Source organism: Mytilus edulis, chromosome 5, assembly GCF_963676685.1.
Source record: "Mytilus edulis chromosome 5, xbMytEdul2.2, whole genome shotgun sequence".
Classification (NCBI taxonomy): domain Eukaryota; kingdom Metazoa; phylum Mollusca; class Bivalvia; order Mytilida; family Mytilidae; genus Mytilus; species Mytilus edulis.
In genome coordinates this window covers 79,916,494-79,931,925 of record NC_092348.1, presented here as the reverse complement: position 1 = coordinate 79,931,925, position 15,432 = coordinate 79,916,494, and the positions used below count along the sequence as shown (strand labels likewise).

The window sequence follows — 15,432 nt, the reverse complement described above, 5'->3', positions numbered from 1 at the left end:
TTAATTCATGTAAATTAGTATGGCGTTCATTATCACTGGACTAGTATATATTTGTTCAGGGGCCAGCTGAGGGACGCCTCCGGGTGCGGGAATTTCTCGCTAAATTGAAGACCTGTTGGTGACCCTCTGCTGTTGTTTTTTATTTGGTCGGGTTGTTGTCTCTTTGACACATTCCCCATTTCCATTCTCAATTTTATTTAATTCAGTCACGTACCCGTGATATCACAGGTGTGTTCTAGTAGATATATATAAGTATATGCCTTAGTGGCAATGGAGGGTCTGAGCTTAAATGATGACTGTTATAAATATAAACATATTCATTCCCCTTTTTTCTACAGCCTCATTTTAAAATCTTTTGATTAATTATCATATTCGTTATAACTAAGCCCAGCACAGTGTACAATATATAATCTAACAGTTTTTCTAATTTTCAACACAAGTAAATGTCACTGATTCAATACATTATTTAGGCTTCTATGTTCTTATAATTAATTGCTTTTCTCAAATCTCCAATGACAACAAACATTGAAAAGTAACACAAATATTATGCAATCGTTCAAAACATTTTACCCTTCAATTATTTCAATATCTATCTAAATCTTACATTCTCAAAAAAGCCAAAATTCCTTGTAAAAATATTTGAATAATTGACTTGATTGTAAAAATCTTGCTCTAAAAATTCCCTAAAAAATCATTTCAATTATAAGGATGTATTGAAAATGTTGAAAGAAATCTGTAACATGATATTTTTAAAATGAGTTAAAAATTTGAATTGCATTAAGGGCATACGATACAGTTACAGGGGAGGTAATGACGTTGCTAACGTAAAATGTTATTTTCTCGATGTCAAACTGTGACATATCGGGAAAAGATGCATTTTTCGGCTAATTATTATCTTTCAAACTGATTTAATTTGAAAACGAGTGCATGGACCCCTATTTTTTAAAACGACATTTTGTTTCATTTTGCAGGGAGATTATGTGGACCAAATTTTATAAAACTGTAAATAGTGCAATTTTTTTAATTTTGATAAAAATAAAGCAAAAAATTATGTTTTTTTTCGCAATTCATGACCATTTGATAAATATGAGTTATTTCTGAATAAAAAATGCATATTTTTTTAGGATACTTATAAAATACAGAAATTACAAATTATTTAACAAAAACTATTTGTGTTTATCTTTTAAAACAAAAAAATTATGACTTTCTTTCGAAAGGAAAAATACGGCCACAAATTCGAATTTTAAGCAAATATACAAAATTTCGACCTCATTTTACTCAAAAAGTAGCACATGAAGGTATATTTTTTATTACATATTTGATTTAATCAGGTAAAACATAGCCTATATGGAAATTTTCAACGAACTGTAAATACGGGATCAAAACTGTATCGTATGCCCTTAATTTTAGAACCAGAAAACTTTCATGCACATAAGAAATTAAAGAAATTCTAAATTATTTTCAATCATCAAGACATTTATCTCATTTTTTTTTTAGAACAACCAATTTGAAAAGTAAAACATGTTCATAAAGTGTAAAGCACTTTTAAACCTTATTGAAAATATCATTGATAATACAAGACAGTAGAAAGATACCAAAAGGACATTTCAAACTCACAAGTAGAAAATAAAAACTTTATTGCCAAAAATTGAAAAGACCAACAAACAAACAACAGTACAAAATACACAAACTAGAAAACTAAAGACTGCTCCACATCAACCCACCAAAAGTTGAAAACCAGGATGTGATCTCAGGTGCCTAGGAAGAGTAAGCAGATCCTACTCCACATGTGACACTTGTCATGCATGTCGCTCATGTTAAAGTACAAACACAGTGATATGTCTAATTTGATAGGCAACATTCGTGGAAGAGGGTTCAGGTTTGTAGTTAAAACCATTGGAACACATATCCATCTGTCAAACAGATATTCCAACTCCGGATGGCATCCGTAAATTTACAAAGGGATGAATTCAACTCTACCACTTCAAACTCTTGAAACTCTTTATATCTAATTAAAACGTGACATTTTAATTGGTTAGTAACAAAGAACCTTTTTTTCCACTTAAAAAGTATGAATTAATTAAGACTTAATGCAGCCTGATAACACACTCCAAACTTCTCTTCCTAATACTCTGATCCTAATGAAGCTGTAAAGTCTACATATATGCTCCTTCCTTATAATTGAAGCTTAATGTTGAGGAAATTTTTTTTTTTTCAAGTCATCAAGCACTTATTATCTGGAAGCAGCTGGATTTGAAGAATGTTTGTAGTGGTACACTATTACAGATATCGACCTCATCAGGCCTAGCCAAGATAATAATGAAATTGGAATCTTTTAATAATCTGTATTAAAAGGCCCATTAAATTGTTACAAAGATGAAATTAAATGTGGCAGCTTCACCAAAGATTACAGCATTCCGACAAAATTAATTGACCAAGGAGTCAAGAAAACCTGTAGGAGTTTAGATCACAGAACTGTTATATTTTAATCAAGTTATTGGAAATGTCTCCTCCATATTTTAGGTCTAACTCGCCACAATTAATAAAAGACTGCTAAAATTATAGGAGAACTCAAAAGTACAATACTGCAGTATGCAGTATTTTAAGATTTATCACTTAATTGTCTGAGACGGGAGCGAAAATCTGACCTATGTTTCCATCCTTTCTTTGACCCCTGTTCCAATCCCTACCATAACCTAAGAAGAATTTAGTGATGAATCATGGGTAATAAATCTGTTATGACAGCGTTATACTGAATAAACTCAATATGATATCATAGAATTGCTTCTATTTATGAATGAGACGGAATAGTCAATGTAGTAATAGGAAGTACGACAGATTAAAATTCTCCACCAATCATTGCTAAAGCCATAAAAATATATTTTTATTACAGTTTGTAACCTTTTATAGATTTCCAGTTTGATCTCCTAACTTTAGACAACTATAAAGCCAATTTTACAATTAATCCATTTAATCAGGGAAATGTTTTTTTGAAAATGCCCTGTAGACGGACACAAGTTTTTGACTCAATCAAACTGATTAATTCTGTATGATTCGCGCACATAAATTGTTACTCATAATGACATAGGCTAATGAATATGACATGGCTGTCAAATAAAAGAAATTAACTGGCATTATATGGTTCTTACGAAATGTTATATTTATGATCTTCAATGCAGCTCGTGTCTCCCAATTATTGTGACACTGAATATTCCTATAAAGCCTTAAATATAAGTAAAAAAACAGAAAGTTCAACATGAATTTAACATTCAAATAATCTCATGGCAGTTTTATAATCGCCTGTAGTCTTTTTATAATTCAAAGACATGAGTATTCATTGAATTTGCAAGTGATGTCAAAAATGGAAGTTTCAAATAAAAATGTACTTGAAATAACTTTTGCTTCATGTAAAGTCATAAATATCATTTATTTATAAAATTGTTGCATATTTTATTTTTCTAAATAATAAATTCAGGGTGAGATCAAAGTACGGGACTTAATTTTTAGAAAAATAAAAAATTGCTAGTTTCCCAAAACTTGAATACAATCTCAATATCTTAAAAAAAACAACACCCCTGTAATAACAAATCTTTTTCAGCTAAAATCTGCTAAAAATCACCACCAAATCACAACAATAACTGGTAAATCCCTCAGACAATACTTAATCAGTACCATTCTTAATGTTAACATTGACATTTACAAATAAAAGCCATTTAGAGCTTACAAAAGACAAGCTGCTATTATATAGATGACAAAAATTGAAAAAGATAATAAATTAATGGTCAGTAGTTATAGACAGTGATCCTTATTTCTACTTACAAATATCATTTCTAAACCAATAATATTGTCTACTTTAAGAATTTGTGTGGGTTACAATAAAATACATCATTCTTATCATATGATAGGTATACTTAAACAATCGTCAAACAAATCAATAGGTATGTACGTCACAAAGATTCATTATAAAATATTAACAAATTTTCACTTAAAAATGATTCAAACGATTTTGCACTGACAATTGTCTTCATTTGTTATTCCTTTCGTGAAAAAGAACATTAAATCATTATAGTTCTAATGCAAGTCTGAACGCAGGTCCATTTGATTTACACTTTATGACGTATGTTTTAAATTGTATCCTTATTTCAGGAATTCTAGTTGCAGCATGCATTGAATTTTATGCAGCTGTCATACAAGTGAGAGGTTTAGCTAGCTATAAAACCAGGTTTAATCCACCATTTACTCAAAAGAAAATGCCTGTACCAAGTCAGGAATATGAAAGTTGTTATCCATTTGTTTGATGTGTTTGAGCTTTTGATTTTTTCATTTGATTAGGGTCGACGTTCCTTTTGGAATTTTCCACAAAGTGCAGTATTTTTGTGATTTTACTTTCTAGAATTAATTCTCTGACAAATGAACTAACTTCCAACAAACCATGTGATTAAAGAAGAGGTAAAATATTTCAATCTGACTTAGAAACACCTGATCTGAAATCGATTAAGGATTACAAAGCTTCTCAGCATAAACATCTCTCAATATAATGCTCAGCACTAAATACAAACTGAATTTAGATTTTGCATTTTTTCAAATTTCTAAGCCCTTTTTAGTATCATGAAATTAATGACATAAGATAAAATATCAAAGATAAGGGTGTCAAGACCATGCACTTATATAGAGTCTTGCACTTGCTTTGACCATGACATTATAATCACCAAATCATTCAATTTCATATTGGCCATTTTGAAGTTTCCAAATCCAAAGTTTTCTTTAAAAATTTTCATGAGTTATTAGCTCTTTTGTTAAGTAATGAAGTCTCAGCTTTAGTTGATCATGAAATAAAAAGTTAGTTCCTGTCTTAAAGAAACCTTCAAGTTTGTGAAGATGCTTTGCAAATGTGTTCTTGACCATTGACTTTTTTTTTTTTTTACCAAAAAATGGTTTAATCTTCTTTGATACATCATAGTCAAAATAGCAAAGGTAATTATAACTGCTATTTGACCTCACTTATCATCTTATTTCTTATAAAATGATTGCAAAAAAATCTCCTGATTTAAGTTCTCAAAAATTTAAGGAAAGGGTATCAAAAGAAAAGATTATCAATGTTCAGTTTTTGAATTTGGTTGTAAGAGTTATACATTCATCATTCTGAAATTCTTACACAAAGAAAAACACATCCAAATCAAAAATACATAACCATGCGGATTTCAAAGGAACATCATTAAATTTTAACATGAATATTAAAAAGAAGATGTGGTATAATTTCCAAGGACACAACTCTCCACAAGACACCAAATGACACAGAAATTAACAACTATAGGTCACCGCACAGACTTCTACAACGAGAAAAACCCATATCGCATAGTAAGCTATAAAAGGCCCCATAATGACAATGTAAAACAATTTAAACGAGAAAACTAACAGCCCAATTTATGTACAAAAAAAATAAACAAAAAATAAATATGTAACACATCAACAAACGACAACCACTGAATTACAGGCTCCTGACTTGGGACTATGAAGACAGCTTCTACTACAAGTAGACAAGATTACCAAGGACTCTCAATAAATTCTTACATACAGACAGCTACTACAACATTATCAAACCAGATTTCCAAGGACCCTCAATAAATTCTTACATAAAGACAGCTACGACTTCAGAGCAGACCATATTTCCAAGGACCTCAATAAATTTGAAAAACAGACAGCTAATTTAGACTATAGGCAGACCAGATTGCCAAGGACCCTCAAATTATAACACACAGACAGCTTAGAGTCTACAGGTAGAGTAAAATCATCAAGACAGGAAATTGCTTCCTGGTTAATACAGTATTCATAGAGACTTCAGCAATCAAAACAAAGCATCTGTTTACACAAGATATATTATTTTCCCAACACAGGAACAATGTAAACAATCTTCAGGATCCATTTGTTTGTCTTACAGTTTGTTAACCTTTTATAAAAAATATCTTAATTGGTTATATCTTCCTGTCATGATAGAAAACAAAATTAATATCCTATGAACCATTAATCAGGATAGAAAAAACAATTTATTAACAGGATAAACTTTATCTGCCATTGTCAACAGCAGGTGCTTGTTTACAGGACTTCAAAGAGAGCCCTATATATTGGATATTTGATGGACTGTTATCATGACAGAACCTTGAAATTGAAGAAAAGTAAATTATCTGGTACAAAAAGGTAAAGAACTGGACTAAGAAAAAAAAGTAAAGTGATGTCAAAGCATGGCATTTTTAGTTGGATTCTGTGGGCTTGTAGAGAAGAATTTAACAAGCCTGAAAGCATGCAATTTCACAAGCCATGGCCGTAGGACTTGTGGTTACACGAGTACAGACTGTTAAAGCATCTGGTATTCAATTTTATGTTAAGACTTTTTAGAAACCTAGACATTTTGTTAGAAAAATCAATCTTTCATTGATTTATATGATAATTCCTTGTAAATTTGTATGACTTATGATGGATAGTTTTATCATGTGGTTTCACTTTGTTTTCGTTTGACCTTTTTATATCCAGCTTACTATTGGTTTTCCTGATTATTTTTCTTGTTCTTTTCTTAATCTTATTTTATTTTTTTTTGCTTTCAAATCATGAATATTTTAAATTGCCTTGAACTTTTTAAATTGCCTTTAACTTCTGGTCTTCCAATTTTTTTTCATTTAGACATGTTAGATAGAAAAAAAGTTTTAAAAGATTTCTTTTGAATTCATATTCGAAATAAACCGTTGTCACAGAGATATGCCTCGCTTGTCGCTTTTAAAACAAGAATGTGTCCCAAGTACACGGATGCCCCACTCGCACTATCATTTTCTGTGTTCAGTGGACCCTGAAATTGGGGTAAAAACTCTTAATTTGGCATTAAAATTAGAATCATATCATAGGGAACATGTGTTCTAAGTTTCAAGTTGATTAAACTTCAACTTCATCAAAAACTACCTTGACCAAAAACTTTAACCTGAAGCGGGACAGACGGACGAAAGAATGAACGAACGAACGGACCCACAGACCAGAAAACATAATGCCCCTCTACTATGGTAGGTGGGGCATAAAAAGGCAATCTGATGGACAGCAACATATTGCTTGTTATTTCAAGGTAACTAGACAATAATATTGTAGACAGGGCCTAGAAATGATCAACGAAATAAGATGAACAAACAGTTATGTTACTTTGTCGAAAATATTGTTGTCTTATGTAAATAGTTCCTATCAAACCTTAACATTGAAAATTGCTTATTAATTCAAAAACACTGAATCAAATATTTTGCGCATAGACTTAGCTGCTGTGACTTTTGACCTTCTGACTCCTTAAAAATTGTGTCTCTCACCCTATGAGACATTCTCAAACCAATTGTAGTCAAGATCTTGTTGAGGGCTTCAAATCTTTATGTTCAGACAACTCCTGGATGCCATTTGTCATTTTACAAGCAATTTGAATTTGTATAAATCAAATGCAATGTTGCAAAGAACATGAAGAATTTTAATGTTTTCTTAACCTGCAAGTTATATAGTTTGTGTTTTATTTCTAAAGATATTCAGTATGTTTCAGATTAAAGTTTTTAATTATGCATGATTTGACGTCATAAGCTTGGAAATCATTTTACTCAAATTAATATCTATCATGTCTTTACAAGATTTCTTATTGCTAAATTTAAGACATATTTATAAATAAAACGATTAATTGTTAAAAGTACATGGATTCAGCTAAAAGTGACATTTTGATTTATTTATAGAAACATCAATTGGTCCTAAGAAAATAATTTCATTCAAAGCATTGTTGTCAGGAAATAGCTTTCAAATGAAAACTGTAAGCTGCAATTTGTAGATATTTTTATATTGCTTATAGATCATTCAATGAAAACTGTAAGCTGCAATTCGTGCCAAATTGATGACCACTTAAAACTCAAAATAACCTCCTTACAATGTATATTTGGAAATGATCCATTTCAATTCTGATATTCTTGACAATAAGTAAAAGTAGCTATGCATGCTGAATTATCCATTTTAAGAGTTGAGTGGTGTTTATTTAGCATCTGATAATGTTCCTTCATCCAAGCATATCTTGGATGTGCAGGATGAAGGTCATTCTTAGAATATGAGCCTGAGGCTCGAAAGTAATGAATTAGCTTTACTTCTCTATGAGGGGTGAAGCTTACATATAATATCTCTGTTTAAAGAAACAAACTATATAACCACCTATAGCTGGCCAGTGACCTTGACCCTAGTATATAAGCACCTGTTCCATAATAACTTGTCATAATTTAAAGCAAGTTTGTGTCCACCAAATATAAAACCCAGTGGAAAAGGGTGGGTCTGACTGATAATCCCTAGGGTGGGAATTAATTACTTTCGAGCCTCAGGCTCATATTCTAAGAATGACCTTCATCCTGCACATCCAAGATATGCTTGGATGAAGGAACATTCTTATTCATATTTCGCCTTCGGTCTCAAGTAATGAATTAGCTTGTTTAAAGTGTAGACACAAACTAAAAACAATTTTTATATAAATGCCAACATTTAATAAAGGATAAAAATCACAAGATCATCCAGTAACTACAACTGAAGAAAAGTGTTTTAGTACTGATATTATTTACTTTCCTGTTATAGAACTTGTAAAAAGTTTTACCATATGTCCAGACAAAACTGTTGCCATAATGTCCTTAATAGAACATCCTGAAGCTAAATGCACTTATGAAGAGGTTCCTCCAAATGAGTTAACCTTAAAACCTCGGATAAAATTAGAACTCTCTCTAACTATCTAAACTTTACGAAAAGACTTAGATGAATTCTCTCACCTATTTTGTACACAAAACATGATAAATCATTGTCTTAATCAACACAAAGTTTTGGTTTATCAAAACCTTTGATCACCTCATTAGGTAAACTAACTAACAGATCTAGTATTTTTCAAAAACTCATGTATATGAAAAAATAAAGTGCCATGTCTCTGAATGAAAGACATAGAATGTAAATCTACAGCTGATAAAGATAGTACTTCAAGGCAGATGTAGTCAAGGCAAATAAAGACACAAGTATAAAAGACAGTTTCAATGTTAAATACTCCAATGAATATTAAGAACTTAAAAAAAGATAGCGCTAAATTCATCTCCCAAGTGAAAGAGTATCTAACTCTTCAATTGCAGATTCAGGTTTAAGCAACCTTCCACAAATACATGTAGTAAACAAACAAATTCAGTAAAATCTATTTCTTAAAGGATAAAGTCTGTTTCAACATAGACCAAGAAAAATTCACATTAAACATGCTGAATATGAAAAGCTTGTGTTTTACAAAAATTTCAATAATCCGTGACTAACATCCTTTTTAGATGGTGATAAGGAATTGGTTCTCTAATTGAACACACCAAATAATGAAATTTCTCAAAAAAATATTGATAATGCTTGATTATAGATGCATGGTCTCCAAGAAGAAGTGTAAATATATTTTACAAATGATTCTGAAATCTCCTGTTTATATTAAAGTGATTTCTGAGTATAATACACACGTTTTTACCCTACTGCACAATCAACCCTTCAGGTGTTGGTTCACTTTAATTTTTTACAATATACAGTTAAATTAAGTCTCTTCCTGACGGAAAGACATTATCTTCAGTATGTAACATTGTTACAATGTACTAATTTTTATGCTTAACAGTTTAACTGGCAAATAAATTAAAATTGGTCTTAGCAAAGAAAACCAACTCTGAGCAAGCCAAAAAGGATAATCAAAAGAGCCTTCTGAACTTTATCACTAATAATTTTCTTTATAAATATCCCCAACAATGAAAAAGATGGGAAAATATAAGGTCATAATTCTGATCATGAAAATAAAAACATCTCTGAAAGGAGCTTGTTGGTCAAAAGACAACGAAGTAATTATCTACAGATTGAAAATGAAAACGTAATAACAACAAAACAAATATATCTTCTTTCAATTGACATCCTTTTGAATCTGTAAATTTTTTAGACATATGATAAGCATCAAAAATTTTCTTACCAGGAATATAAAGAGCTGTGATAAAAATGTTCTTTCTTGAACACCAAGCCCAAATAATGAAATATTTGTAGTAAGCATGTTAAGTGACAAAGAGGTTACACCTCCTATTGCATAATAAAAGCTACTGAAATTGTATCTTCTGATTGTATAACTCTCTGTGACTAAAACTTTTTCTCCAGAAGAATATTATAGCCAACAATACTATGAAATCTATATGAAATGAGTGCATACTCTTAAAGAAGCTCCGTCTACCAACAGAAACATTTTCTTCAAATTTGGATCCCAAATCCTTATGTCAGAGGAATCTGGTACAACCCAAAAACTTATTTGGATGGGTCTATAAATCAAATTTTTAATTTCTGATTTTAAATTGTTAAAAAATTTCACCTATTGATGATAATAAACACTGTAACAACTATACAGTGTTTCAACATTATTTCTCGCCATGTTTCTGCAATGTAACATTCCCATGCATGCCACAGATACTGCATTAAAAGCATTCATCACAAGACCAATAAATGATGTAAAACATCTATAATACCGTTACACAATTCTATTTAAAAAGAATTTCCCAAGGGAGATAATTTTACCATTTCTCATCTGTCAGAAAAAACTTAAATAGCTCAGTATCAATAATGAGACAAAGGAAAACAATGTGCTTCCAAGGAATGAGTACCAACTTCTAAAAATTTTTCTGAAGCACAGCTTATCAAGCATTTGCACCACTTCTTCTGTATTCACAATACAATCATCTAAACTCTGATCCATAATAAAATAATCATCAATGTATAAACTATAGCATGTATATACTTCAAGTGACATTATTTCATAAATACATAGACAGGTTTTAAAACCTTAGTAAAAACTCTTGATGCAGAAGCCAATCCAAAACAAAAAAAAACATAAATATCATATCAATGTCTTTTCCACATAAATCAGGAAATTGTGATATAAACATAAATGATACTTAAATATGCATCTGTGAGATCTATAGATGTTAGCTCTATCTATATATATATATATATATATAGATAATTATTCTAAAGAATTACATCTAAACAAAAGATAAATGGTCCTGCTCCAAATGCTGATAAGCCACAAACTTAGTTTGTTTTAATTTTTCAAATAGATACAGGCCTTGAAGACCAATCTTTCTTAGGAACCAAGAAAATATAGGAAATTAATTCATCCTTATGAAAGGTGAAATGTATTTAATTCAAAAAGGATAAACCTTGTGGTACATCATTAAAAATAATTTTATAACCATTTCTTAATAAATCTAATATCAATAGATCATTAGTAACATTTTCCAAATCATAATATTTAAGTTATCTACTGTATATATAGCAACTGGTTGAGAAATGTGACCTCTTTGAGATTCTCTGTTCCCTTTTTGGAAACGTCTCCCTCTCAATGAAGGGAATTGCCTACTACATGTAGTATAGTCGCCCTGTTGACCAACAGAGCCTCTGCAGTTAAAAAACTGATATTGCCTTTCCCATAACAGCTGGTAGTAAATTAATTGCTAGACCTGGAACCTCTTCCAAGGAATCTATAATTTGCTAAGAATCTTTGTATAAACACTAAGTTTGCTTTTTGCAATCATAACTAGAAATGTGATAAAGCAACTATCACAACAGAATTACAAATAAGTTTTATCATCTAAATATTTCTGAGCATCTCCTATGGGTTTAACCAGAAAACCATGGTAAAACAAACAAATATAATTTTACAATAAAATCCTTGTATTATCAAGATCCAATGGCTCATTCCTACAACAAGAAATAGCAAACTCAACAATAGGGGTGATGATCAACCCCTTAATAAAGTATCTCTGGGTTTCCTGCATCTTTGAAACCACAGAGTGGGCCTGTCTAGGCATTGCCATTTCGATTTTTTAATTATCCCAGACACACTAGGATTGTCACAGTTCTCAGTGTGATAGTATTTCCTCTAAGAACTTTATATATTCCTGATTTTATCAAAATCATGATTAAACTGTTCAACAAACAGGATGAGATAATGGACCATTAATCTCACTAAAAGAAGCCTTAAAGGCTTCTGAAAACCTTAATGCAGGATCAAAAGACCTTAATGCAGGATCAAAAGACCTTAATGCAGGATCAAAAGACGTATCAAATTCAACTCCGGCTGGACTATCATCAGCCATGGCACATACTCCAAAAGGAGGTACATACACCGTATCAATTCAGTAGATAAGATCAAAATTTAGAACTAAATCTTCATTAAAGTAAGCCTCTAATGGCAAAAATTCAAATATAGCAGCAGGTTTCTCTACAAACTCTGCTAGAGTTGAAGGCAGTGAAACTGTCTCAAACCTCATGATTCATACAGGTTCTTTAATACATTAATAATAAATAGTAAATGTATCAATATACATGCCTATCTAAATCTCAACAGCACTTTCGTTAGAAACAATCACAAATCAAGTAGATTTTGAAGTTATACAAGTAACACTAGATTTTAAAACTTACTTTTTACAGGTTCTGTTGCTTTGTCAATTATTTCCAATTGCCATGCCATTATGATCTATTATAAAACTACTAGGTTTTATAACTGTTTAAGAAGAGGATTTATTCAAAATACCTCTTGTATTCCTATTAAATTTATCATCTATAATTTCTAAAACATTCCAGAGGTGATGAAAATCATAACCATCACCCTTGTAAGTGTAAACATCATTCTAAACATCTTGCAAAAACAATACATTTGCATAAACAAATTCAGCCATTGTAATACAAAAATGTGTACCTGTGCAGGTAAAACACGTGTAAATTGTGAAAAGTACTCACGACCTTCAGATGAATAGAAATACTTTTAAATATCTACCTGTTTAACAAACAGGAGTATGAATTAAGTAACAAATGTGCTATTAGGCAAAAACTTAATGAATATATAAAATTGTCATACATCGTAGACAATAAAATATTTAATTAATTTCCATGAACACTTGTCATACATCGTAGACAAGAAATTTTTAAATTCATTTCCATCAACAATTGTCATACATCGTAGACAGTTGAGGAATTATTATTTGTAAATAACAAAATAACATTAGAACTTGTCGTACATCGTAGACAAGTTAATGTAACTTTAATAACTTTCTGCCAAATTTAAGATAAAAATAAAATAACTAAAAAGAACTTATGTGAAGTGTTCACTTCAACCCTCTAGAAAAATAATGACAAGTTATTATGGAACAGGTGCTTATATACTAGGGTCAAGGTCACTGGCCAGCTATAGGTGGTTATATAGTTTGTTTCTTTAAACAGAGATATTATATGTAAGCTTCACCCCTCATAGAGAAGTAAAGCTAATTCATTACTTGAGACCGAAGGCGAAATATGAATAAGAATTATTTTTAACTCTCACAACACGGTTACACCTCTGTAACCACCCATGCAACAAATAATCTCTTTCTTATATTGAAAATTAATAGCTTACTGCTTAGGGCTAAAAACCTAGTACTTCTCAAATTTATTTTTTTCATTTTCTTTTAAATGAGTGGAGAGGATATTTTTTTCATTTTGCTTTTAGTACTTTGAATTACCAAGACAATTGTTTAGCTCTTTTCCCCTATCTTAGATGTCATTTAGTGGTTTGCTTACCAGTATATATATAGAAATATATGTTGGTCATAATATAAAACCTCAACATGGAGCTATTATTTAATATACTGTGAATTTTTATAAAGACTGAAAGATTTTTTTATACATGTACCTGCCCTGGTGACCTGATCTTATAGGACCTTAAATTTATATTATAATAAGTCATTATTTTGTTTGAAATTTATGAAAAAGACATCATCTAACTGGAGCTGGATGGTAAGTATTAATTTTAATTTCACAGCACTAACTTCATACTAACAAACTTTCACTTGAGCAATCTGTTAAAACATTTTACTAGTTGACCAGTTTGTGGCAGAAGAATTCAAACTGCAATTTGGTAAACTGTTTTTGCCAATGCTATTGTGATAACACAAAGGTAACTGGATTATCATTAGCACAGTAAAAAAATCTTGAATCTTTCAATTGTATGCTAAAACTTTACCAAATCTTGTAATTTTGAATACTGAAAAGCAGACATCAAATATATATATATACAAACCTAGAGTCAAAGATCATGTCAACAAAGTGCTTCATAAACTCCATACACTCCAGGGTAATCTCATCAGGCTGGCTGTCAACACTGTATGATGATGTCCAAGAGATTTCTGACCCCATTGATTCAGATCGTTGCATTTCATTTTGATAATCACCATATTCTGGTTCCGAAGAATCAACACTTCCAGGAAAATAATTAATGTCAGAACTGTTAGTGCTACTCACACTTTGTAAGGGTGACCTCTTTTTGGGTGAGAGATTTTCATTTTCATCGGGTTCTGTATCATCGTCAAATGATATAAGGTCAGCCATGACAGCTATTGTCTTCCTTGTATGCGGTATCAAGTCTTCTCCAACAGTATCTCGAGATTCATCAACCATTTCTGACTTTTCTTCTTCTTCTTCTTCTGCAGGGGGTTTATAATCATCAAACAACATTTCATCAACAGTACTTGACCTTCGTTTTAACTTCGGGGGTTTAAAATTTTTGCTTTCATTTTGTTCGTTTGTTTTTTCACTGTCAGATGTACCATTCACGGTACCATTTTGTTTTCGTATTGGATCAACGTCTGCATTATTAACTTTTTTAATTCCAATGCACTGTGACTGTGGAACATGAATATCAGCTTTGATTTCATGGTTTGTGGTATTAGGCTGTACCACATGGTTTGATGAAGTTTTCACATCAACTGAATTTGTTTTATTGTATTTAAATTGAGGATCATTCTTTAACGTAGGAGAATACAAAGGTTCCTCAAAACTCATATTTAAAGGTCGAGGTTGAATAATTTCTTTTTTACCACTGTTGGAATGTCCAGTGGGACTATTCTTTGTATTTGGCTGTTCATGCTCCTGATCTGAGTCATATAATACATTTGTACCATAATTATAAGCATCAGCACTAGAAAATCTATTGGTCAGTTTAGGAATCCCTTCCTCACTGCTAAAACTATCACTACTACTACTAGTTTTCATCACAGTGTCAAACTTATTCGACAAATTGTTCATCAATCCATTTTTCTTTGCAACCATTGAACTGAAAAATCTACTTGTGCCCTCGGACAAACTAGATGATAATGATGATTCATCATCGCTCCCTCCTTTGGATAATCTTCTCCGAACAAAATCCATTTTCAAATCCTTTGCATTCCTTCGGCTTTCTTAGTTAAACACACAGCCTTCGTCTAAAATGATGGTGCTAACACTCCTGAAAATGCATGATAGAATTAATAGACGGAACAAAGAAGTAAATCAATTAAATTGATAACTAATTATTACTGTTTATTGCACTGCCAACTTAAAGAA

At 31.1% G+C, this 15,432-nt stretch overlaps 1 protein-coding gene across 2 annotated transcripts in view; it reads right to left on the bottom strand.

The window, feature by feature from the left end:
• LOC139525492 (dentin sialophosphoprotein-like) overlaps positions 1 to 15,432 on the bottom strand; it is a 59,841-nt gene that overhangs the window by 13,561 nt on the left and 30,848 nt on the right. For both annotated transcript variants that reach the window (XM_071320870.1, XM_071320871.1), the window contains one exon: positions 14,132 to 15,334. In XM_071320870.1, coding sequence (XP_071176971.1) covers positions 14,132 to 15,258 — 1,127 coding nt within the window. In that variant the 5' untranslated portion in view covers positions 15,259 to 15,334. The remainder of the gene's footprint in view (positions 1 to 14,131; positions 15,335 to 15,432) is intronic.